Below are 26,934 nucleotides of genomic sequence, written 5' to 3'. Positions count from 1 at the left end.
TATATGCCACCATTTTATGCAGCACATTTAAAAATAAATATGAAAGCTTCAGAGAGAGGATGATGCCAATTCACCTGGACAATGGCCATGAATTAGAAATTATAAACATGAGCAATTTGTTTTTGCTTTTTATTCATTTTCTCACAAGGATGGCACACACTACTTTGTGTTTACATAAACTTCTTTTTCTTTTGATGAGCCATATTCTGCATATCTATTGTCAAAGCATACTGAGACAAGCAAAGGATGTCGATTTTTTTGGTTTTAGAGGCAAAGAGCAAAGCGTAATAAAATACAGCAACTTAAGTGAATGCTGGTTGCTTCCAGTTTTTACTGTGCTTTACTGTACTTTGTAAATATTTCTCTTTTGTTATGCTTTAATGAAGCAGCTATCAAAATATCACATGTATTTAAATATTCTATCAAGGTTAAAAGGGTGAGTGCTCCAGTTTTAGTAAATCTCCCCCTTTGTGTCCTATGATAGCTATGCATACTCCTCCACTGTATCTATAGAAGGAGCTGTTGGCTCTTGCTGCTGTCAACAAAAATGCTGTGAAGAAAGAGAGCGAGGGGTAAGGGGGTCAATGAATTCACACAGCCCAGCTTGTTATTGAGTCTGCATGTCTGCCCCAATAGCAAGCGGTTTACTATGGAGGCAGACGGAGAAGAGCAGGACTGGACAGTGCTGGCGGGGGACCCCAGAAGAGGAGGTTCGAGGCTGCTCATCATTGCGCAGAGCAGGTACTGTAAGTATAACATGTTTATTATTTTAATACTAAAAAAACAGTATAAATATATTTTGTAGTCAGCTGTGCAGTCCAATTGGGATGGATCGTTGCAAAGGGAAATTTTACTACTGTCACTGGATATTCAAAAGGCATTCGACAGTCTGTCCTGTGACTATTTGTTTAAAACGTTGGACAGGTTTGGGTTTGGCCCTTATTTTACGATGCTGTTGCGGGCCCTCTATTCTACTCCGTCAGCTCAAGTTTCCATTCATGGACATAAATCAGTCCCTTTTTCGATAAAACGAGGAACTAGACAGGGATGTCCTCTTTCTCAATTGCTCTTTGTGTTGGCGATGGAACCTCTTGCGATTTCTATTTGCGCTGATTCCACTATATCGGGTGTTACCTGTGGTCAAAGGGTTCATAAATGCGCCCTATTTGCCGATGATGTTCTTATGTACATATCTAATCCTCAAACGTCTCTGCCTGGTTTCTTCCATCTGTTTCATCGGTTTTCTGAGGCCTCCGGTCTTACGCTCAACTCCTCTAAAACTGTTGCTTTAAATATCTCGTTACCCGATTCAGAGGTTCGCTACTGCCGGGAAAAATTTGATTTTCAGTGGGCCCCTGATTCTCTCCCCTATCTGGGGATTCTCCTTACAAAATCTTTATCGACGCTATACCAGGCCAACTATCTCCCGCTTTTCAAACGACTTAAAAATGACTTATTAGCCTGGCAGGATCTTTCACTTTCCTGGTTCGGTAGAATTAATTCTATTAAAATGACCTTCCTACCTAGATTATTATACTATTTCAGGACATTACCAATTCTGATTCCCAAACGAGAATTAGTCTTACTACAGGCTGCAGTCTCCAGGTTTGTATGGAGGGGAAGGCGCCCTAGGCTGAACAAATCTACCTTATTTTCTCTGAAGAGGCATGGCGGTTTGGGACTCCCTAATCTTTTCGCATACTTTCAGGCGGCCCAAATAACACAACTATCTTGTACTACAGCCAGGGGATATGTCCCCCAATGGATTGGGATTGAGGCTTTTTCGTGCCGTCCATATGCTATTGGTACTCTTATGTGGCTTCCCAGTAGATTGCGCCCTCCTATTTTGTGTCCTACTCTATCCTATTCATTGTCAGTGTGGGATAGATGGCGAGCTCATAAACCTTTCTTCTCTCCGCATACCCGTTGGCTCCGGTGTTTGGTAATCCTGAGTTTGCCCCGGGTTTATCTTTTGCGAGGTTCCAATGGTGGATTAATAAGGGGTTGCTACGTATTGGGGATTATTTGGATGGGGTTCGCCCTCGGTCTCTTCATTATTTTGTGAATTTTTGTGGGATGCCTCGTGGAGAGATATTTCGTTACTATCAACTTCGCTCTTTTATTGATAGCAAACTTAGACTACTCGCAGAACCTTGTGCGCTTACTTCCCTCGAGGTCTCCTGTGGGGCAAGTGGGATGATGCGAGGTCGCTTGTCCAATGTTTATGCTTTGTTGGTTGATCCCCTAACTAAATTATCTTACATGATTCTATGGGAATGGGATTTAAATAGTTCATTAATTTGGATACCTGGCGGACTGCGGCCTATGCCCTATCGAAGATTTCGATTAACACTGATCTTGTTGAATCTAACTACAAAACGCTACTTTGATGGTATTTGGTCCCTGCTCATCTAGCCATAATGTATCCTTCCGTTTCATCTGGCTGTTTCCGACGCTGTAGTCTAGAGGGTACCATGTTCCACGTCTGGTGGAAATGTCCAGTCGTGAGTAGGTTCTGGATCCGCATATTTAATTTTCTTTACTCAGTGACAGGAATTAATATCCGTAGATCGCCGGAAGTGGCCTTGTTTAATATACTGCCCTCTGATGTTCCCAAAAAATCAATTAAATTAATTTTATATATCATATTGGCGGCTCGCATTACCATAGCTAGGAGTTGGAAACAATCCTTGATCCCACTGGATAGAATGAAACAAAAACTCAACTGGATAATGGTTAATGATAAACTGACGAGTATCGTCACTGATGATGTGTCCAGATTTGAGAGGACTTGGGATCCTTGGATTAATTATATTACTGTATCGTGAGTGTCTGGCAGCTGACCCCCCCCCCCCCCGTTATATATATATTTTTTTCTCTTTCTTTCACTTAAGAGTACTTTCCTTTTCGTCTCTCTTTTCTTCTCTTTTTCTACTACTTGTTGAAACATTTTTTTTTCTCTCTGTTATCCTTAGTTTATTTTGGTTTATTTTTTGTTTATTGATCTATGAAACCTGTATGTTTTGATGGCTACGACATTTTTTATGTGAATTGTAATGCTATTATCTGCTAATCTTTTTATGTACCTACCAGTGGTATGATTATCATTCTACATCTTGTTCCGCCATGCGGGTGGGCCCTTTTTTTTCTCTTTTATTGTTTGCCATCTTGTTTTACGCTTTAATATGCTTGTTTATCAATAAAAATATTGAAATATAAATATATTTTGTAAGTGATTATTCTTGCATTGCTAAACTCATCAATTGCTGTAGAGTGTGAAAGACAAAGAGGTTACATACTGCTATCAGTACTGGATACTATGTCAGATATATTCTTAACATTGGACCTTATTTTAGTAAATATGGCTATTGATGACATAATGAAAATAAATAATCATATGTTGTCCACATCAAATCACCAATGGGCTGCTCCCCACATCAAATAATGGGAGTAGTCCGGATGTGACCCCCCCCCCCGGCCAGCTCAAAGCTCTCCTCTGCTCGATCAGCTCCCACATATATGCAGGTTCCTCCAGACTCACAAAGACAACGCGCTGCTGGCAAGTGAGCGCAGCACACATCGTCAGCACACATTTTTCCTCAGGACAAAGGCTCCCTACATGACAGTCCATTCTAAAGCCCTAGATGACAGTCCATTCTAACCTCTTGGCTGCCCCCTACCTCAAGATGTGTTGCTTGAAATGCCTGTTACCAATCACATTCTGGTGAGTGTACATCTATTAGAGGTGGAGGTTTCCCCTGCGTGATTGTTATCACGTTCACATCCAGCACTTTAGTTTGCAGCACTTTATTATTTCAATGGACACTTATGTGGATCACACCATATCACAGACAATACTAATTTTTATTACCCATATTATTTTGCTATCTACCTAATGTATAATAGTTTGCTATCTACCTAATATATATTTTTTATTTATTTATATTGCATATGATATCACGGATATGATATATGCAAGTATGAGGCACTTTGTAATTTTATTATTGAAGTATATTCACTTGATTGTTTTTTGGACTTTTAGATGATGCACTTTGCTGTTTCATATTACCTATTCAGTTTTTTAACGCATTAATAGTTGTGTTATACTATATGATTTGCGGATCTTTTTCTGCACTCTTATATGATGCACTTTACTGTTCTGCTTTAGCATATATTGATACATTTTTTATGTGATGCACTTGTTTTATTTTAGTACTATAGCGCTGCACTTGTTTACATATTCATATGTTGTCCATAACGAAGCATCATAGTCTGAGTAGATCTTTTTTTTTTTTTCCTAAATAAATAAGGGATGACTTCTGGTCCTTTCGAGAAATCACAAAGAGCACAGTAGGATTTTCTAACACTGCTTATAAATTGATTAATCTAGATTAATTACTAATGAATACTACATATAATTCTTCAAAATTCAAATAAAGTTGTAGTTCTGAATACTTAAGAGTCAAAGACAACATAGTAGTCTCTTCTGACACTGCTTATATGAAACAAACTTTACATGTACCCCCTACATACTATACGACTATACATATACAGCCTAAAAAAATACAAGTTTACATCCTCTATTTACAGCTTTACTATTCACTTCTCTTTTTTTTCATATTATAGCACTTTTTTGGCCAAAGGAATACATATGCAGTCCTATTTTTGTATTTGCTATATTACATACCCATCCAATTTTGAGGATGACTCATTTAGCTGTGATGCATGCACTTCTGCCTGGTATACCAGCTCAGGGAGGTCCCTCCCTTGGATTTCTTCTGTAAGATTGTTTATTTTTTCATTTAATTTTGCCGATAGTAATGGAAGCTCGTTGTTGACATCATTGAGGTTCTGGAAAACAAACAACATATTAGAGAAGCAAAGTGTTTACCACAGATAGACTAGCAGCAGATGGAGCATGGATATAAAGGTTGTAGATATACTCCTATACAGATACAAAATATTAGCCATTTGAATGAACAAAAACAGGATGAGATATGTAGTATTATTCATAATATACAATATTATTATACAGGATTTATACCGTGCCAACAGTTTGCACAGTGCTTTATAAATTGAGGGCAGACAGTACAGTTACAATACAATTCAATACAGGAGGAATTAGAGCTTAGCACTATACTGATACAATGTTTGCGGTGAAGTAATATGAGGTCTATATAATATTCTATAAGTTTCAAAGAATCAACATTATTGTGATTGAGAGAATAAGATGAAGCTCTCTTCACTTCTATCATCCAATCATATATAAGCAAAATACATTTGTTTTATATTTTCTGCACGTGATTGGGTATTTTTCACAAAGTGAAATTTCAACACTTTCACTAAGTTCTGGGGTTAATCTCTTGCAAAGTGAATAGTATATTTGCTGCTTGTTAATCAACCCCTGATTTTGTATCAGAAATGGCAGAGCATTGCTGCATATCTGACATAGTGCAGTGCATAGGGAACGCTCTATTGTTCTTGACTCACATGATCTTATCAGGAGTTTGATAGGCATACCCAGGGGTGGATTGACAACTCATGGGGCCCCCGGGCAATAGGAGATCATGGGGCCCCTGTGTCCTTGCCCAAACTCAAAAAAGCCTATGAAAAAGGTACCAGGGGCATCTCATGGGGCCCCCTACTGACCCCAGGCCCTCAGGCAGTGCCCGAGTTTCCAAATGGTCAGTCCGCCCCTGGGCATACCTTACCCACTCCTGCAGAGCGAGACATCTCTGATGCTGCAGGTGCCCAGCACCAAAGGCACCAGAAACAAAGTCTAAGCATCTACTCAGAAAAAAATATAACTGTACCATACCTTTATGCAAAGCTGAAGATTATACTCATGAGCAGAGGCGGACTGACCATTTGGGAACTCGGGCACTGCAGGGGCCCCATGAGATGCCTTTCATAGGCTTTTTTGGGTGTGGTTTGAGTATGGGCAAGTACACAGGGGCCCCATGATCCCCTATTGCCCGGGGCCCCATGAGTTGTTAGTCCGCCCCTGCTCATGAGTCATATAAGTTTTGCACCTCTTTTACAAAAAATGTGTCCACAAAGTTGCCTTACACTACTCAATTGAAGTGACTTTGCAAGTATTTATATAATTCGTCATAAAATAGAAACATTTCTGACTGTGGTGCACATTCAACTAGCATGAAGCAAAGAGAATAGCAAATTCCATATAGGAGTCTTTCTAACAAGTGGAGAGATGAATTTTAAACATCTGTATGAAAGGTAGCAGTACACGAATCCTGCTAGGTTGTTCCTTTTTGAAGTAGAGGATGTAGTATATGGAACATTTAAAAAAAAAAAACATCATGCATCAGCCTTCCATGGTTATGCTGACTTCATTTGAAAAACAAAAAATGTGTTTAGTTAGCATTATTGTATGTATCACTTGTAATATTCTGCATCCCCTTTGATGACCTACAGCCCTTTCTTCCAAACATGTTTTTTGCACAATTTAGAACACATCTAATCTGGGTGGATATATGCTGTATGTATAAAATACGTGAAAAGAATTTAAAGGGAAAGTAAATTGACCTTGTTGTTAGGGTAAACCTGTCATGGGGGAAATACAGTGTTCCTAAAGTCTGGACACACAGGCAAAATGCATTTTTTCAAAAAATTTTGAACATTTTATTTTGCTGGAATATTAATCAATAACATCTTCAGTGTGATTTCCACCATTCGTGATGCAAAATTCCATGCGCTTCGCAAGATTAACATGAACCTGATACAGTAACTCCACATTTCCGGCAATTTGAGCACATTCATTCATAATGAGTTTCTTCAGGTGATTCATGTCTGTGATTTTCATTGAGTACACCTTCTCCTTTAACATACCCCAAAAAAAGAAGTCAAGGGGGTTAAGGTTTGGTGAACTTATATAGTGATATATTATACACATAAATCTAAACATACAGTATAGTGATATTTCCTATGTGTCCAGACTTTAGGGACACCCTCGAAAAAAAATCAGAAATCCTTATCTGCATACTTTTTCACGTAAATCTCTTAAGGTTTTGAAGCAAGAGGATTTACATTACATCTAAGCAGCTGTATGTATAGGAGAAAGGTTCTGCAATGGTATCCTCCATGTTCCTCTAGTGACAGGTTACCTTTATCTTCACTAGTTACACCAAGATTCACTTACATTTTCAGCTTCATTGATGCCTTGTGCCAAGTTATTGACATCTGTCATGATGTTGTCAGCCTCACTCAGCGTGTCTTCAGTCTCTTTCTTGCCTTTCTCAACAGCTTGCTTTTTCGCCTAAGGGGAAAAAATACATAAATCATCTATTGTATAATCTAAATTTCTGTACAAATTCATTTTTATCCACAGGTGGTAAGTCAAGAAATGCAAGTACAAATTTAGATTGTGACATGCATCTAATAACTTATGCAGCCATTGCACTGTATTCTCAATTACAATCTGGAATAACATATAATCAACTGAAAGCACATGTCAGGAAAACATCACGTCTTTATGCTGTAACATAGTTGGTGATAATCATCCACGTTTTTAGAATGTCACCTGTAATGGTTCATGATAATATCTTAGGACAAGGATACTTGGCAAACATATTTAGGAAGTTTAATATTTTGGTTTATTACACTATTTATGGAATATTGCATTGGTTGCTGTATATTTCTTCTTTTTTTTTTTTGATGAAGAAATAAATTGGTGCTGTTCTATAATAGAGAGATAAACCTTCCCAGAGGTCTTATTTAATTGTGTAATGTATGTAATTAGGACAACATGCTTGTTCACATCTGTTCTCACTTACCAGGTGAGCCCACAAAAGGAAGCAAAGAAAAAAATAACTATGGATAGAAAAACATAAGGATTACATATGTATTGTTTGTGCAGTCATCAGGTATTTGAAAATAAACTATGTAGGAATAGTGTCCTGGTTACACATTTTGCTAAATTTGCACATTTTGCACCAAATAGGTCCTATCTCAGAATTGCTTGTGCAGTTGTTGGTAAAGTGGTAATATAATATTTATGCTTGACTGACTTTTTTTAAAATTTCTTAACATATACATATGTACCAATATATTAATGTATTCAGTGGGGTTATTTACTAAAACTGGAGAGTGCAAAATCTGGTGCAGCTCTGTATAGAGAGCAATCAGCTTCCCGGTTTTAACCACTTGAGCTCCAGAGGATTTACCCCCTTTAATGACCAGGCCTCTTTTTGCTACTCGGCACTGCACTAATTCAACTGATAATTGCGCGGTCATGCAATGCTGCACCCAAACGAAATTTACGTCTTTTTTTTTCACACAAATAGAGCTTTCTTTCGGTGTAATTTGATCACCTGTGCGCTTTTTATTTTTCACGCTATAAACAAAAAAAGGCCAAAAATTTTTAAGAAAAACAATATTTTTTACTTTCAGCTATAAAAAATATATAGTTAACTCAAAGTTTGTTATAAATTTAGGCCAAAATGTATTCTGCTACATGTTTTTGGTAAAAAAAATCCCAATAAGTGTATATTGATTGCTTTGTGTGGAAGTTATAGCATCTACAAACTATGGTATAGATACTGCAATTTACTCCATTTTTCTGCTATACAGCGCTGTGCTAGTTTACTGGACAATTGCGCGGTCATGCAATATGGTACATAAATTAAATTTACATTCTTTTTTTCCCCACAAATTGAGCTTTCTTTCGGTGGTATTTGATTGCCTGTGCGGTTTTTATTTTTGCGCTATAAAAAAAAAGCCTGACAATTTTGAGGAAAAAAAAACAATATTTTGGACTTTTTGCTATAAAACATGTCCAGTAAAAAAAAATGCAAAAATCAAATTTAGTCATAAATTTCTGGCAAAATGCATTCTACGACATGTCTTTGCTAAAAAAAAAAAACCAGTACGTGTAAATTAATTGGTTTACGTGAAAGTTATAGTGTTTACAAAGAGCAGGAAGGATACTTGGATTTTTAGGGTTTTTTTTGTATTTCAATGGTTTTTATTAATTTTAAACAGTATAAAACAGAGGCAACAAAACACGCCCACGCAGGGGCTATCAATTGCACCGATAGAAAATGTATAATAGAGCAGACAACGCTCTAATTCCAATAAGGCAAAACGTATGCCCACGTAGGGGCTATCAATGGCACATAGGTTACAATAACATCAGTGAAACTCAGATTATCGCAACTAAAGACAGCTGTCCACTGTCACATCAAAACAAACAGAAAAGGAAAGAAGAAAAGCAGAGAAGAAAGAAAGAGAAAAAACAAAAACACACCCCAGAGAGCAAGGGTCCATGAGCGCCAATACAAAACTCTATCACCTCCCTACACTGGCCGGGGGGAGCGTGGGAAAGGCATATTGCAACCACGGTTCCCATATTTTCAAAAATTTATGTTGAGAGTCATTGCATATACTCGACATCTGTTCATTGAGCATCATAGTAGTCATACGATCCCGCACCCCCTGAAAAAGTACAAACGGACTCTTCCAGGCCTGGGCAATTGTCCTAGTGGCCGATAAAAACAAATAGGAAGCCAATCGCTGCTGACGAGCCAAGAGGCCCGGTATGGGGCAATGAAGCAAAGCATACCGAGCATCCCGGCGTATGGAGAGATGAAACAAAGTGAAAAGGAGGCCAAACACACGAGACCAAAAACGAACCAACCTCGGGCATGACCACCAGATATCCAGATATCGCCACGATGGCCACAACCCCGAAAACATCGATCACTACAGGCAGGGTTAGCCTGGGCCAAACGAGCCGGCACCCAATACCAACGAAACAATACCTTATAGGCTGCTTCCAGCGTGGTCGTATTAAACGAACATTTAGCTATGAGTGACCAGGCTTTATTCCAGTCCTCCGGATCCACAGCCACTCCCAGGTCGCGTTCCCACTGAACTACATATGAAAGAGAAGTGTAAGACGAGCGTCTGTTCAAAGCTGCGTAAAGAAGGGAGATAAGGCCCGGGGCGCCCGGACGCTGCTGGCAAAGCCGTTCAAAGGCAGATGTCTGATATGGGAAAGCAGAAGTGGCCCTCAGCGAGAGTAGCCAGTGCCGCAATTGAAGGTACCGAAAAAATTCCGCTGGGGGAACATCCCGAGACTCCCGGAGGACATTCCAGGTGGGAAAGGACCGAAAAATCAAAAAGTGTCGCACCTGTGAGAAACCATGAGCCACCCACCAAGAAAATGCCCTCGGGTGATCTAGACCCGGCGGGAAAAGAGGGTTATTAACGATTGGAAGCAAGGGCAAGAAAGGTGACATCAGGCCACTGGAGTAACGTACCGAGTCCCAGACTCGTACGCCATGGAGCAACATCGGACTCAGCGCCGTAGGGCGCAGGGCAGGGGGAAGCCATAGAAGTGTCGATAGTGCGATAGGGGCACAATTAGGCAGTTCCAGCAGGACCCAGAGAGGAACATCGGAGGAAGCGTGCAACATAGACAGCGGGGCAATTTGGCTCGCCTGATAATACTTAGTTACATTGGGTACCCCAAGACCACCTTGGAGTCTATGAGCAAAGAGCGTATTTCTAGAAACTCTGGGATGCTTATTGGCCCAGATAAAACGCATAAACTTCGCCTGAAGCAACCGAAGAAAATGAGGGGGAACTTGCACTGGGAGGGTGCGAAAATAATATAACAATTTCGGCAAGATGGTCATTTTTCACTGAATGAACCCGTCCTATCCAAGACAGGTGCGGAAATTGCCAGGAATGCATAAGAGAAGATAAGGAGCTAAGCAAAGGATAATAATTTGCAGCAAAAAGGGAGTCATAGGTGGGGGTCAAGCGAATGCCCAAGTATTCAAGAGAAGAGGAAGCCCACCGGTAAGGGAAGTGGGATTGTAGGCGCGAAACCAAATCTGAAGCCAAAGTAATATTGAGAGCAACGGTTTTATCCAAATTAATACGTAGACCCGAGATCAAGGAAAAGCGCTCAAGAACCCGTTGCAAATTAGGAAGCGTCGTCAGAGGATTAGTAAGGGTCAAGAGGGCATCGTCCGCAAAGAGGCTCAGCTTAAACTCCTGTCCCGCGTATGGAACCCCCGATACATTGCAGTCGGTCCGGAGTGCTAAAGCCAGTGGCTCAAGCGCCAGGACAAAGAGCGCCGGGGACAGCGGGCAGCCCTGCCTCGTCCCTCGCCCAACAGGAAAGGGATCCGAGAAATACCCAGCGTATTTAATGGAAGCCGAAGGAAAGGAATACAAGGCTTGAATCCAAGAGAGAATAGAATCCCCGAAACCCCAGCGAGACAGCACAAACCGCAGATATTCCCAGGATAGAGAATCAAAAGCTTTATATATGTCCAAGGACAGTAAGAATCCTGGGATTTTCCGTTGTTGCAGAAAATGTATAAGATGAACCACCTTACGGACATTATCACCCGCCTGCCTCCCGGGGACGAACCCTACTTGGTCCCTGTGGACCAGGCTACACAAATATTTATTGATGCGAAAACTAAGGATCTTGCCCAATATTTTCAAGTCTTCATTAAGAAGAGAGATGGGCCGGAAGGCTTGCGGTTCCTGGACATCAGCGGTCGTCTTAGGAATCATAGAGATATGTGCCCTAAGTGCGTCCGGAGAGGGCAAGGAGCCCTGTCGTAACTCATTAAAGTAGGCAGCTAAAAAGGGCGCCAATAGGGCTGAGAATTTTTTATAATAGAGACCGGAGAAGCCGTCTGGACCTGGGGCCGCGGTGGACCGTAAAGATTTGATTGCTTGTAGCACTTCCGGTACGGTGACACCTGCGTTGAGGGCCACCTGTGCTGCCTCGGTTAATCCAGGAAGATGGAGGTCCTGAAAGAATGCCTCTGCCTGGGCCACAGGGAAGGGATCTGGGGCAGCATAGAGGCGCGAAAGGAAGTCCGAGAATCGGGAAACAATCTGCTGGGGATTAGAAGTACAGCCACCCGTGGAAAGTCGAAGCCGAATCGGTTTATGGGGTTTCCCCACAGAATTGAGTTTCCTGGCTAGCATGGGACCGGGCTTATTAGCACAGGAATAGAATTTATGTTTGGTCCAACGCAAGGCTTGTTCCGCCTCCGAAGAGGCAAGGAGGTCCAATTCTGTCGCCAGAGCGTCCCGAGCGCGTTTATGGGCCACGGATGGAGATGACTTCCAATGCGCATCCGCAAAGGCCAGGAGAGAATGAAGCTCCGAGAGTCGACGCTCCCGCTTCCGGACTGCAGCCAGCTGTATAACATGACCCCACACCGTGGCCTTATGCGCTTTCCATAGGGGCACTGCTGAAGAGACCGATCCCGAGTTTTCCGTAAAGTATGTCCGTAAGAAGAATTCTATTTCTTGGCAGGTAGCCTGAGTGGTCAGTAAAGAGTCATTGATGCGCCAATGAAAAGGGCGTCGTTCTGACCCGGAAAGGGCAAGGAGGAGTACCAAAGGATCATGGTCTGACCAGGGTGAGGAGGGAATAGTTATCCGCCGGACCGAGGGGAGTTGCTGGACCTGCATAAATATATGATCAATTCTACAAAAACTGTCATGAGGGTTAGAATAGAACGTAAAGTCGCGTTCAGTTGGATGAAGTTCCCTCCAGACGTCCGCTAGCCCCGCCGTCCGCAAAAGAGAGCGCATACGTTCCTCCAGCACCAAGTCATGAGAGGGGGTCGCTCCTTGTGCGTAGCGCCTATCCAGTGTGGAATCTAAGGTAACATTCGAATCCCCCATAACAAGAAGAAGACCCTTAGAGTGTCGAGAAATAATGGTGCAAAGATGCGAAAAGAATTTATGCTGGAAACGGTTAGGCGCGTAGTAAGAGACAAAGGTAACCTCCTGGTCCCAGAGGGTGCCTTGCAGAAGCAAATACCTGCCCGTGGGGTCCGCTATATTCCGAGCACAGACAAAGGGGAGATTGCGTTTAAAAGCTATCAGAACACCCCGACGCTTCTCAGGAGCCGAGGCCGTGTAAAAGATGGGATAGTGAGGTGAAAGATAACGCGGAGCGGAGGACTGGTCTCCTGTAGACATACCACATCTATTTGTTGCGACTTGAGGTGATGAAAAACTTTAGTCCGTTTCTGAGGCGAATTGAAGCCCTGAACATTTTGTGAATGTATTTTCAAAAGGGGTGAGGCCATGGCGGTATCAACGCAACACGCTCAGCAGAAAAAAGCCCAAAGCAACCAGCAATTACCACTCCCAATGGCGATCGGATCATGGCGTCCCGGAACCCTGCAGAAAACAAAAACAAAAAAAAACAGAGAAAAAGAGAAGAACAAAGAAAGAAAAAAGGAAAAAGACACAAAAAGTATACACAACAGTGCAATCGTATCACACCAATGGTGACGTGCATCCTACACATGAAGGATACAGTTAGGGGTAACTCTACCACCGGACACATGGCTGCAAATGGAAACATCAAAACAGAAGCCCTCAGGGGGCAAAAAGGCAATGTACATAATAGAATATAGTAAATCTTAATAAACTAAAAGTCCCAGGAGCAGGAACCTCCGCGACGACCTTCCCATAGAAATCCAGAGAACCACAGGGGCCAACCCCCCTCCACCCAACCAGGCCCACCGGGTCAACCTCCCACCCCGGAGCCCAAGGGAACCATCACCCAATGCCACAAACGTAGACCCAAGCACCATCACATGGACCCAAAACAGGCTGCGGCAGCAAAAAGTCCCGATTCCTAAGTCCAGGAAGAGACCCCCCCCAACCCGGGATGAAACCCAAAAGGGCAAGCCGGAGCAGTCTCAACCTAGATTGTCGACAAACCGGGGAGGCCCTAAGGGCCAAACTCACAATCTCGTCAGGGTAGTCCCTCGGTGAGGCGATATGTGGGAGTTCCAAGGCGCATCTTCAGCCTGGAGAAGAACAGGAAGGACTTGATCGCGAAGGGGTCTGAGGGAGAGCCCCCCTCCTGTTGGACGACCGCTCCCAGATGCGGCCCAGAGGGGGCGGCCTTGCCGAGGATCCAGAGGAATGAGCCGGGCTCCGATCAGCAGCTTCCGGCGAGAGAAGATGTAGAGATTCCAGGAGAGAATGGGCCTCCTCCGGCGTAGCCACAGAATGACTGCGGCCCTGGTAGGTGAAGGTGAGGCGGAACGGAAAGCCCCAGGCATATTTAATTCTGTGTTTCACCAGGACCGAGGTGAAGGGCTTCAACTGGCGTCGCTTCTGGAGAGTGGTCTGAGAGAGGTCCGCGAAAAGCTGGTAGCGGTGCCCCTGGAAGCTAAGATCAGGGTTATTTCTGGCCGCCAAGAGGATAGTTTCCTTAGTGCGGTAATAAGTAAACTTGATGACAATGTCCCTCGGGGGCCCATCCGGTCTTTTAGGGTTTTTTTAATACTAATAATGGCGGCGATCAGGGACTTATGGCGGCGATCAGGGACTTATGGCAGCGACCAGCGACTTATGGCGGGACTGCGGCGGACATTCTGATCAGATTTCAAACAAATGTGGTAAAGATGATACATAACTGTGTGCAAATGCTGAATTATTTCCATAAATTAAGGGGCAAGATTAGAGACATTTTCTGCTCTATTTTGTCCTAGCAATGCATACTTCCGTTAAAGTCCTGCTGAACTTTCATAGCTAGAGTTCTCCAATCAGCCAGAAACCTGAATAAGCAGAGGATGTGATAGTGACCACTCCAGCACTCGTACTAACCCCCACTGCACCAGAAGGTTATGGCTGAGGGAGTACGGGGGAGAAAAGGGCTTTGGGTTTCAACTAGGACAGCTGGAACCATCACAAAGAACACTTCTCATTAAAGTGGTAGTAAACCATAGTGTAAAAAAAAAAAAAAAAATTCTCCTGAAAGGCAATGTCACAATGTGCTAGTACTAGCAATACGTGCGCATACTAGCACTTTATGTAAAACATACCTTTAGAACAAAGCCCTCCAGCTGTGCGCTGTCACTGATGTAGGTGCCTCCATCTTCTCCCCGTTTTCCTTCTAGGTTCGTGGCCTCCGGCTACATGAGATGGTGTCACTCCCGTGTGGGAGCCCTCGGTTGTGGCACAGAGCTCTGAATGTCCGCCACGGTATGATGTCTCCAACTGCATGCAGCATGAATATCTCCTAAACGGTGCAAGTTTAGGAGATATTCACAGTACCCACAGGTAAGCCTTATTATGGAACTTTACTACCACTTTAATTGTAAGTACTGTCCCTTGTACTGATTTAAAAAAAAATATCTAAACTTAGTAATTAAAACTTTTACCAGTCCTGAATTTTAAAAGTTAAAATGGCCAAAAGTATCTTCCTAAGTTTATATATATATATTTTTTTTTACCAATTTGAAGTTCCTACTGCACAATCCTTGTTTTTTGCCACATACGTATACAGAGTAGCTGGTTTACCATTGCTGCTGTTTATATCTGTAGAATTTAAATATCCTCGGCAATCTTTAGGTAAAATGAATAGACTTTTATCATAGCATTCGCAGTTGTTATCTTTTTCCCAAGTGGTTTAAACATTTGTACTAATACAAAACAAATGCTAATGTTAAAAAAATTTATATTAAAAGTCCATCATGAACCATAACAGATTCACATGCAAAGCACTTATGTATTAGAGTATATACAGCATTTCCATCAAAATGTATTCTTACAAAGTAAGGACATTCATTACTCTACAAGGATAAAAATGTAGATTTGAATAACCTTCAATACAAGCCATTAAGTCATCTAATCACACTTTATTCATTCCTGTTCAGTTCCATCTGGATTTATTAAAAAAAAAATCCCATCTCAGATTTAAATAAATTAAAAATGAAACTGTGTTTCAACATACTACAGAAACTAACTTGGGGATGGGTAATCCTTACATGCTGTCAAAATTAAAGTGTACCACAAAATTTGCTCTTAAAATATAAATTATGAAAAGTGGCCAAATTACACAATTTTGTAGATGTGTTATGGTGCATAATTTTGTATTACATTTTAAAACACAAAACTATAGTGCATGCAGGAGAATATTATATTTGGCCTACAACATAACTGTCCTTTCTTTCTCTCTCTTTTTTATCTCTCTCTTACCAATTATCTCTCTGTGTTGGTTTAGTTTTTCTGTGTATTGTTTATACATTTAAAATAAAATATCCAATCGCTTTGCCTTATCCACTTTATTACTTATAATTTTCTGTTACATACAAGACAGAATTTAAACCCTAAAGTAATATTATGTTGGTAAAATATTGGAATGTAGGGAAGCATGGCTGGGATGGGCATGTATATTCCCATTAGGCTGACAAATAAGTGTGTGTCTAGTCTTTGCAGATTGCAGCGTTGCAAGTTTGACTCAGCAAGGAGTGCAACAAACACTGAAATGGAACTGCACCACACTGCTAAGAGGTCTAGAAACTACTTTGTTCCAGTAAAAGTCAGCAAGAAAATACAAAAATTATCCTATGCAGTTAGGAGGTCCAAAGATATCTCCTTTATCATGGCTTGAAAACAATGTGAATAGACTAAAAGTGAACTGGACTGTGAAGCAGCTGTCAAACCAATTGCTGACAATGCCTGTGTCTGTAATCACCCGGGAAGATTGAATATTAAAGTCATTGTTTTCAAGCCCCGATGAAGGAGGCATTTATTGACCCTCCAAAACATGCTGACTACTTTTGAGATTGTCCCCTGACTTTTTTTTTAATAAAGTTGCATCTGGGCCTCTCATCTAATGTTCCACTTCAATTTCCATTTTTTGTTATATTACACTGCAAGACAGGAAGACAGTGAAAGTCTTCCGGCATGTAGAAGATGCCTAACATTAACTTCAACTCTTTCACATAGCAAAACCAATAAGATAATGTTATGGGTCTAGCACTATTTTTCCATTTTTCTCAGCAAGGGATGTGTTAGATCACTGCATAAATACTGCTGCTTTTACACTGTGGTCTTCCTCCAAAGCATACTGACATACATAGGAATTTTATCCTGGCGCTGGGGAATATTTATTAAAAAAACAGAAAATGATCAATAATTTTTTTGAGCCACCCTGATTAAATTTGCACAATGGTCTCTTAAACTACAGTTGGGCTACCAATGTAAGGGTAACTCCAGAGTGGAGAGAGAGAGAAGTGAAGGGTTAATATCTTGTCAGGTCTTTATGACTGTCTTGGTATCCTTTGGGGAGAATTCTTCTCACATCCTGTCTCAGTGCCAAATGTCCCACTACTGGTTTTACAAGGTTATGTAAGAAATACAGCTGCTACCAATATTGTGTGGAATGACTGTTAAACTTCTCTGAAAAGGTACTATTGTAGTTAAAATATGTCAATAAAGCAGTGTAGAATGTGTTGATGCCATATGAATTAATAATAAGAAGGCTACACTATGAAAGCAAGGGGGATGTATGATTTAAAAAACAACATCTGGTATGCAGAAGAAAATAAAGTACAAGGGGAAAAATACCATTTGAAAATCCCAGCCTCCCAGATAATACATTAAACTGCAATTAAAGTAGAAATACAGGTTAAGCTTTTTCTTTGTCATCAACAGTGCAGAGCACATCAATTCATTCTATCAATTTTCCAGAAAGTAATTTCACCTGTCTGAAAGTCTGATGCCGTTGTACTGCACCTTATCAGAAGATCTATATATTATTCATTATTAAAAGTAGTTTAAAGTTTGAAAGCAGCTGCTCAGAAATAATATTTTATTGATACTATTATATATTGCTTCATATGCTGCTCTTGCCAATTGTAACAATTGCTACATTTAATTAAAGAATTACAAAATTTGAATTAATAGTGCATACCAATGTTCAAGCTAAACAATAATTATTATTGCTTGACAAGTTGTTCTACTTTCTCTTGTTGTGGATTAGTGGGAATAAGGCATTTTCCTTCATTAATTTTTATGCAAAACTATTTCCATTACATATTTAAATGTACGTTCATCGTTGTCATATTTTCTGCTTTTCTCAGTTACATTTATTAACTTTTCTTTTTCCCTTTTTCAAAATATATTTCTCTTTTTTGTCTTATCGTCAGCTGCTTTTTGACATTTTTTTTGGCTATATTGGGAGATCAGTGCACACTTGAAACTCCCTATGTGTACAGACAAACTGACAGCTGGAAATACCCTGACCATATTGTAACTATCAATCATAGCTACTGCAGAACATTTCAGGTCACAGCAACCTTAGAAAAGAAGTAGCATAAACAGCTATATGACAACTTAAAGTAATTCTTTGCTTGTTGCCTGAATGTTACACACTCTTTGATTTCAGTACTCCCTGAGCTGCCGACCTGGAACTAGAATTCAGTTCAGGAAAGTCAGAGAATAGTCTAATGTGCTTAACTGCACAGAAGTGACTCAGTGACTCAAATATTGACACCAGAGGGTCAGTATGACAGTCAGACAATCAGCAATTGCATCATGAGAATATAGCAATGACCGCTCGTATAGTTCACTCGGAATATTTTATATTAACCACTTGAGCTCTGGAGGGTTTTACCCCTTTCGTGACCAGACCATTTTTTTTTACTTTTCAGCACTGCGCTACATTAACTGGCAATTATGTGATCACACAGCACTGTACAGAAATGAATTTTTTAAATTTTTTTCACACAAATAGAGCCTTCTTTTGGTTGCATTTATTCACCACTGTTCTTTTAAATTATTTTGTGATAAAAAGGAAAACAAAAACCAGAACGGACATGTCCACCTGAGGCTCCGCAGCATAGCGGGGGAAGAAGCCTCCCAGACGCCGCTCCCGGCCCGACTCAGCACCGCACCTCTCCTGGTTGCCATAGCAACCTCCCCGGCACCCTCAGGGATGGTCCGGGAGGCCGCCAAACACCAGCCACAGGCCAAACCACTCAAGGAGGTCCTGGCTTTGGCCACATCCAAGATGGCGACTGCTCCTGCATCTGTGACACAGACACCACCCAATGCAGCCCTGCAGACTGCTCATCCCAGATCCCGCTGTGCTTTGGATGGTGAGTCAGATTCTGACCTGGGGACACCCAGTACACACTCTAACCTCTGACCTCTGACTTTACTTCTTACCTTCTCAAACAATTTGAAAGGATGCTGCACAAAGCCCTGAAACGGACCTTGTACCTCATTACTGACAAGCGGTCTAAAGAAATCCGTGACCTGGGGCAACGCTCATCTGACCTAGAACACAGGGTCGACGACCTGGATGCCACTCTCCATACCCACTCTAACGAACTCGAACTCTTGCGTGATGAAAATGTGACTCTGCAGTCCCATCTGGAAGACTTCGAGAATAGGGCCCGCTGCTCAAACTTACGTATCCGCTGCCTCCTGCAATCTATCACAGATGTCCTCTCCACAGCCCTGGTCCAAGCGTTGGCCCCGGCAATACCCATTGAACTCCTTGAACTAGACAGAGTTCACCGGGCGTTGACCCCCGCCATCCAGATGACCCACAATGCAATATTATCACAAAATGCCACTACTTTCGCACAAAGGATGCTGGGCCCTTAACCTTCCAGGGCCATAACTACCAGCTATTCCAAGATCTGTGCCCAGCTACAATTGCATAGAGCCATGAAACCTCACCTCCAGGTCCTTCAGCAAGATGGTATAGCATACAGATGGTGCTTCCCATTTGCGGTTCGTTTCTCTTTGCATTCCCGGGACTACACCTGCAGGTCTCCTGATGACCTACTCGACACGCTGCAGAATCTCCAACTTCAACCCCAAGCAGCCACTCCAGATGGCTCTCGTCGATGGTCAGCATCATGCTCTCTGCAAAAGAGCCACCCTTCTTACTCCGCCATGGGTCAGCTAAGCTCCTACAAGCAAGGCTGATATTCCTCTCCAGCTCCAGTTCCCCAGGACTCCATGGACTGAAACTCGCAAGTGCACCTAGATTTCCTTTATTGACCTCCATTGGGCTGAGTCTGCACCTGAGACCATCTTCCTTGGTCCCCATGTCACTACTTGATGTGGACGAACTTCACTCTCCTTGATGGCTACTGTAGCACTCCTCTTAGCCTGTCACGACTTATTGGCTAATGACCACGTCTATAATGTTTGAGGTTTTTTTGTTTTGGTTTGTTATTGCTGTTATATGTGTTTATAGAGGCACCATTCGACATGTTTGGGAGGCATAGATCTGGCGTCGCCGATGACATCCTACTACTGCATTTTATCATAATGGGCTGTGATGGCCGGATGTGCTGCCGGGTCTTTGGACTTCCTTGACACCTCGGGAGCCTAGACTCTTGCTGTCCTAGTAGGAGCCTACCAACATGTGTTTTTATTTGGGCTGCCTTCCCCCATGTTTGTCACTGCGTACCCACCACTAGCCCATGCAGTACTGGGTTTTTGTACTGCCTGGGCTACCTTTGCCCCCCCCAGTATGTCCGCTATGCTATATGATATCCTGTGAGCCAAACACTGGGCCTTTTGTTGCCCTTTTTCACTCCTACCAGGTTTTGTCTACCACTTTCTCTCCCTCTCTCGCTCCCCCATGTGACTTTCCTGTTTTTTTCCCCCTGCTCAGCTTCTTTTTTCCCCCTTGGCACCCTACTATGTATACTCAATTTCAGACTTACCTCTTACTAGCAGACCATGCTCCCTCCATGGGTCTCCTGAATACGCTCAGGGCCTTAATATCCTGCAGAAATGTAACAAAGCCTTCCGATCTTTTGCATCCCAAAAGGCACACATCATCTGCTTGCAGGAGACGCACTTTACTACTACTTCCACGCCCAAATTCTTTGGTACCCATTATCCCCAAGTTTTTACTGCTTCCACAAAAACTAAGCATAGAGGAGTCCTTATAGCCTTCCACAGCACAGCCCCTTTTATACTTCACACTGAGATCAGAGACCCCGAGGGTCGGTACCTCATTCTGTCGGGACTTCTCGATTCTGAAGTTACCATCACTACCTATTACGACCCCAACCAGGGCCCGCTACCGTTCCTCTCCCACCTAATGACTATCGTCGCCTGCCAAAAACGTGGCACTCTGCTGTTTGCAGAGACTCTAACTTCACACTATACCCCTTTCTGGACAAATCCCCCCTACCACCACTCTCTCTGTTATCCAAAGCCTCCTTCCAACAACTTCTACATTATCACTCTTTAGTCAATATGTGGAGAGAGCTTAATCCTGTGAAACGCCGATATATCTTCTACTCTCATCCCCACAAAATGTTTTCACGTATCGATCGTATTTTCATGACCGTCGGTTCTTCTTCTTGACTTCTCACCTCTGATATCCTCCACATACCTTGGTCAGACCATAGTGCTGTCATCACATCCATCTCATCCCTGGCTCCCTTGGCATGCCTCTTGGGTTTTCAATGATAACCTACTATCCCATCCTACACACAGCTTGGACATAGAGAGAGCTTTTAAGGAGTACCTGTCAATGAATTCCACACTGGATATCTCCCCCCTCCTTCTTTGGGAGGCACACAAACCTGTTCTAAGAGCGTTCTGTATCAGCAAATCATCTTTTCTAAATAAGGAAAAACGTCAGCTGCATTCCCATCTTGAGGCAAACTATACCCAGTCTCATGAGTCCTTCCAAGCCACCTCATTGCCCAGCAAGTAAGGCCTTAGAGCAGTCCCGATTGGAACTGGATCTCTTTCTCACAGACCAAGCAGAACTCTATCTCCATAGATCACGACACAAATACAATACTAAAGCGAATAAGCCAGACACATTCTTAGCCCTCTCGCTCCGTAGACTAGATTGAGCCACTAAACCGATCCCCCTGCGAGTATCCCAGAGCAGTTACACTAGCAACCCTGTACGCATTTTACACGTTTTCCAAAAACACCTGTCTCAACTATACTCCCCATCAGAACCCTTTGACCTGTCTCATGCTGAATCTCTCTTAGCTCACCATTATTTCTAGCAACTGTCAAACCATCAACTGGAAATCCTTGAGAAACCAATCACAGCTGCTGAAACTCTGATTGCCACCAAGGCCCTGAAGATAAGTAAACGCACAGGCCTGGACGGCTTCTACGCCGCCTACTATAAGACATTCACTCCCCTTCTCTCCCCAGTATTAGCAAACGCCTTCAATGCTATCCTCACATGTCAATCCTTTAGGCCCGAAATGGTGATGGACACAATTTCCATGATCCCGAAACCCAACTCAGATGACTCGGTTTGGTCCAACTATAGGCCCATTTCCCTCCTCAATATTGATATTAAACTCCTCACGAAAATCCTTTCCATCCACCTTAACCCATTTATAGTCTCTCTAGTCCACAATGATCAAGTAGGCTTTATACACTCACGCCAAGCAGATGACAATGTTAGATGCGCGGTCCTTCTCTTGCACCTGGCCCGTACTCACAACATGCTACCTGTCCTTTGAAATTAGGAAAATTAGGAAGGTATTTGATAGTCTTGTGGCCTTACCTCAACTTCATTCTATGTCGCCGGGGTTTTGGGACTCATTTCCTGTCATGGATCTCCTCCTTGAACTGTGAATCATCGGCCTGTGTTAGGTACTTGGTGCACAAGTCAGCCGCGTTTCCAATTCTACGTGGCACTCGTCAAGGTTGCCTGCTTTCTCCTTTACGCTTCATCCTAGTCATTGAGACTTTGGCCCTTCTGATAAGAGCTGATCCGGATATATGTGGACTTGAGTTAGGAGGTTCTTACCATCAGCTTTGTCTCTTTGCTGATGACATGCTCCTCTTTCTCTCTTCCCCGCTGACCTCCACCCCAACTTTACTCCAACTCCTTCAGGACTTTGGCCACATCTCAGGCCTTCATGTTAACCCCCAGAAGTCAATAGCATTAAATGTCTCCCTACCCTCTCAGGAGCTGGCTCACCTGCAACAGGTTTTACCATTTACCTGGTCTCATCATTCTATTCCCTATCTAGGCGTTAAATTGACTGCTAGCCCATTGGGCCTTTATTCTGCCAATTACCTACCTATGCTAACCCACCTTACTAGCTTCATGATCATTGGCCTGGATGGGCAGAATCATGGTAGTGAAAATGTCCATTCTTCCCAAAATACTATATTTGTTCAGAGTCCTGCCCACTCCAGTGCCAGCACATTTCCTCCGCATTTTGCAGCGACGAGCTTATGTATATATCTGGGGTTCCATCCGTCCTCGTATACCTCGATCAACCATACATATATCCAAGCTTTTGAGCGGTCTGGGTATCCCAGATTTTACCAAGTATTACCAAGCTGTGCATCTTGCGCAATTTCCAAAATACCATGCGACGCATGAAATCCCTCAATGGGTCGTTATTGAATCAGTTGATTGTGGCCCTCTCTCAGTCGCTAACCTCTTATGACTTAGGCCTCCAGATCGTCGAACACTTTGTATTCCAATTACATCTCATTACATTTCACTTTGGGATATCCCACAATTCTCTCTAGTTGCTGCACAACCCTCTATTCTTATACCTTCGGAATCCAGCTTTCTCCCCGGCCTGGTCCTCTCCACGTTCCTTCATGCTTTGGTCCTCAGCAAACCTGGTCCACGCCCATCACTTCATGACCAATAAGGGCCTCAAATCCTCTCCTTCCCTCCGTGAATCACACTTTATACCGGAGTCGTAAATCTTCAGATATCTCCAGTTGAAACATTTTTACGCCCAGCTTACTGCTCAATCCCATTCGGCCCTTTCCATGACCTTTTTAGAATGCTCCTGCTATAGAGACCCTCACAGGAGAGGCCTTATTTCCGCCCTCTATAACCTCCTTTCAACCCCTGAGTCTTCGCCAAGCCCTACTTATTTCGCTAAGTGGAAGAAGGATCTTGGGCATCCATTCAGTTCTACAGATTGGGAATGCATCTGTTTGCCTTTAAATCCTCCTTGCAGAACGTAATAGCTGTAGAGACTAATTACAAAGTATTGACCAGATGGTACATGGTCCCAGTGAGGATTGCTAAATATACACCCAATTATTCTAATTTCTTTAGGGGCTGTGCGGAGGTAGAAACATATTTTCATATTAAAAATAATATAAAGCAGTAATATACGAGCGCTGGGTAAAGTGTAAGACCTCAAGCAAAAAAAGCAGCCAGTAAAATAAGAGGGAATACCTTGAATCCTCCAATAGTATACAAAATATTCAAATGAAAATGCAGCGCTAAGATGTACAGATAAAAATACATAAATAAGTAAAAGTCTTAAAAGTAATAATCAAAAAGATGCAATGTGATAATCGTGGTTCACTAGATGGCTGTTGAGTTATCGTGACTTCCGTGGCTTGTGAAGAATGAGTATACAATGCACTAACCAGATAGCACAAAGTTATGTGCATTGGAGTAAATAAGACCTACTCTAAGGTGCTCTGGAAGCGGGAACTCTGCAAACAGGTGAAGTCGTCAGGTGGAGTTGAGTCACCAGATGTCATCAGACCAGGGCAGATTTCCTCATTCCAGTATAATGTGTATTCATCAGATTAGATGCATCTTGTAGTACCGATTTCAGCCACCGGGGGGATGATACACTTAAGTGTGAGTCGCCTACTATGGTGCACCTTAAAGGAAGGGGGGCTCATTTTTTGGGATACTCTGTCACGATAACTCAACAGCCATCTAGTGAACCACGATTATCACATTGCACCTTTTTGATTATTACTTTTAAGACTTTTACTTATTTATGTATTTTTATCTGTACATCTTAGCGCTGCATTCTCATTTGATTATTTTATATTTTCATATTAGGTGGTCTTCCCTGTAGCCCAAGCTTTTTGGGCCGAAGTTTTCCATATGTTGTCCTTGCTTTTTGCAAAGCAACTATCGCCAGACCCGATCATAGCCATGTTAATCCTTCATCCCTTTTCCATATCCAAATCCCAATTCCAACTTCTCTTGCAAGTCACCACGGCAGCTAAGCAAATTATGGCCAAATCATGGAAGTCTCCATCCCTGTGTGTTCTAGCTGTTAGGAACAAGGTAAGGTAAGCAATGATTCATGCCAAAGTGAAAGCAACCATAATGACTCTGTCCCCAAATATCTAAAAGATCTGGAACCCCTGGGTGGAACATTTCCTCCCACCAAATTTTGATGATTTGCTGCTCCTCCCTTAACACTTTTTAGTCTAGCCCTAAGGAGGTCCTACGTGCCAATTCCTACATAGGTCCGGTCCCGAGCTACCTCTTCTCTTCTGGAAATCACACATTCCTTCTCCTTCTCCTCTTTTCCCCCTCTTGATCTTTTATATTCTTTCCTTCTTCTTTCCAACCTGTTCCCCCATCCTTTTCTTTCCTTCGCCTTTTATGGAACCTCTATGTAGTTCCACCGAGCAGTACACCCTATTTCAACCATAACCATGTTTTATCTCCCTTTGTATTGCATTATTCCCTAATGTTTTGCTATGGTTTCCTGTTGTATGTTTGTGTATGACATTTTTCTTCTTGCCTTTGGGCAACATATTCTCCTTTATTCCTGTACATGTATTTGAATGTCCTACGCTTGTTTTTAGCTTGGAAAATCAATAACATGTTTGAAGAAGGAAAGAAAAAAAAAACATATTCTCTACATTCTGTTATAAAAACATATCCTATAAAAATAAAGGGGAAAAAAAATCAAAGTTCGTCATAAATTTAGGCCAAAATGTATTCTGATACATATCTTTGGTAAAAAAAAAAAACTATATAAGTATAAATTAATTGATTTGTGCAAAAGTTTTAGTGTCTACAAACTATGATATATATATATATATATATATATATATATATATTCTGGAGTTTATGCAGCTAAGACTCTATACTGTAATGGCCATGATCAGCGACTTATAGTGGGACTGTGATAGTCTGTTAGGGTCTGGGAGGGTCACTAACTTACAATGACATCGCTAGTGACATTAATACAGTGATCAATGATTATACTGTACCCTGACACTGTACTAAAGACACTGGCTGGGAAGGGGTTAACATTTAGGGGCAATCAAGGTGTTAACTGTGTGTCTAACAATGTGTAATTTGTGAAATATATGCTGCATTTACAGGGAGGGGAAACAGGTAGATTGTTATTCCCTGTATACAGAGTTCTGGAGGAAAGTTCGCAACATACTAGTATGTTGCTGGCCTACAGCTCCTGACTGCTCACAGTACAACTACTGTGGGTGGGTGGCAAGCGGTTAAAGGGATTTTGTCATGTAAGAATCATGAAGGCTGCCATTGCTGAACTTTCCTTTTGAAAATGCTAGCCCCTGGATGTCAAGTTTTCATTTCAGTGCTTTCTGAAATGCCGACCTAGAATAACTAATATAAGGAAATTTGACACTTTTCTAACACATTTTTCCAGCATGCTTGTTCTGAGACTGAGGCTCAAAAGGTAAGTAGTTGTAAATAATAAAAAAACTGTGAACCCTCCCTAATATTTTTTATATATACAGTACATACAGTATTTGCACCTTTTTTTTAAATTAAACTTGATTAAACTCATTTTAGAGAAAATGCTTGTTGATCCTGCCAGTCACTCAGACTTTCTTCTTATATGTGGCAATGATCTGCAGACCTATCCAGCTTTTGTTCACGTATTTATAAAAAGCTTATAACTCCTGCCAACTCCTTATGTAATGAGGGAAGTCAAAAGACTTCAAAGAGTCTTAGGAAAAATCAGGGAGACATCCTTGTCTTTGCATTTGGGGCCTACATAAATTTGGATTTTCCAGAATACAGAAACATGCAAAGAATATAGGAAGTTGAAAAATTACACCGAGAACTGTGCACTTATCTCTCTGCGTACAAAGCCAATGAGGCCCTAAAATTACACTTTAATTGTACCTTCAATAAAATTAGTAAAAATTGGCAGAAAAAAGGGAAAATGTTTAAAGATCCTACAGGTACATGTAGGTAGTAGAATAGCAATAGGAAAGAAAAGATGCTTCTCAGAATTAAACTTTGAGTAAAAAAAAGTATATTATTATACAGGATTTATATAGAGCCAACAGTTTGCGCAGCGCTTTACACAATGAAGGCAAACATTACAGTTACAATACAATTTGGTACAAGAGGAAACAGAGGGCCCTGCTTGTTAGAGC

The 26,934-nt window shown here is 41.9% G+C and overlaps 1 protein-coding gene across 6 annotated transcripts in view; it reads right to left on the bottom strand.

Moving 5' to 3' along the window:
• The window catches only part of LAMA2 (laminin subunit alpha 2), a 1,220,316-nt gene that overhangs the window by 208,727 nt on the left and 984,655 nt on the right, over positions 1 to 26,934 (bottom strand). For all 6 annotated transcript variants that reach the window (XM_089676131.1, XM_089676133.1, XM_089676134.1 and 3 more), the window contains 2 exons: positions 7,160 to 7,276; positions 4,688 to 4,851 (listed from right to left, as the gene is read on the bottom strand). In XM_089676131.1, coding sequence (XP_089532257.1) covers positions 4,688 to 4,851; positions 7,160 to 7,276 — 281 coding nt within the window. The remainder of the gene's footprint in view (positions 1 to 4,687; positions 4,852 to 7,159; positions 7,277 to 26,934) is intronic.

This window comes from Staurois parvus, unplaced genomic scaffold (genome assembly GCF_062004578.1).
Source record: "Staurois parvus isolate SC_StPar_1 unplaced genomic scaffold, SC_StPar_1.0 ptg000165l, whole genome shotgun sequence".
NCBI classification, from domain to species: Eukaryota; Metazoa; Chordata; class Amphibia; order Anura; family Ranidae; genus Staurois; species Staurois parvus.
This window is presented reverse-complemented; position numbering and strand designations above follow the sequence as displayed.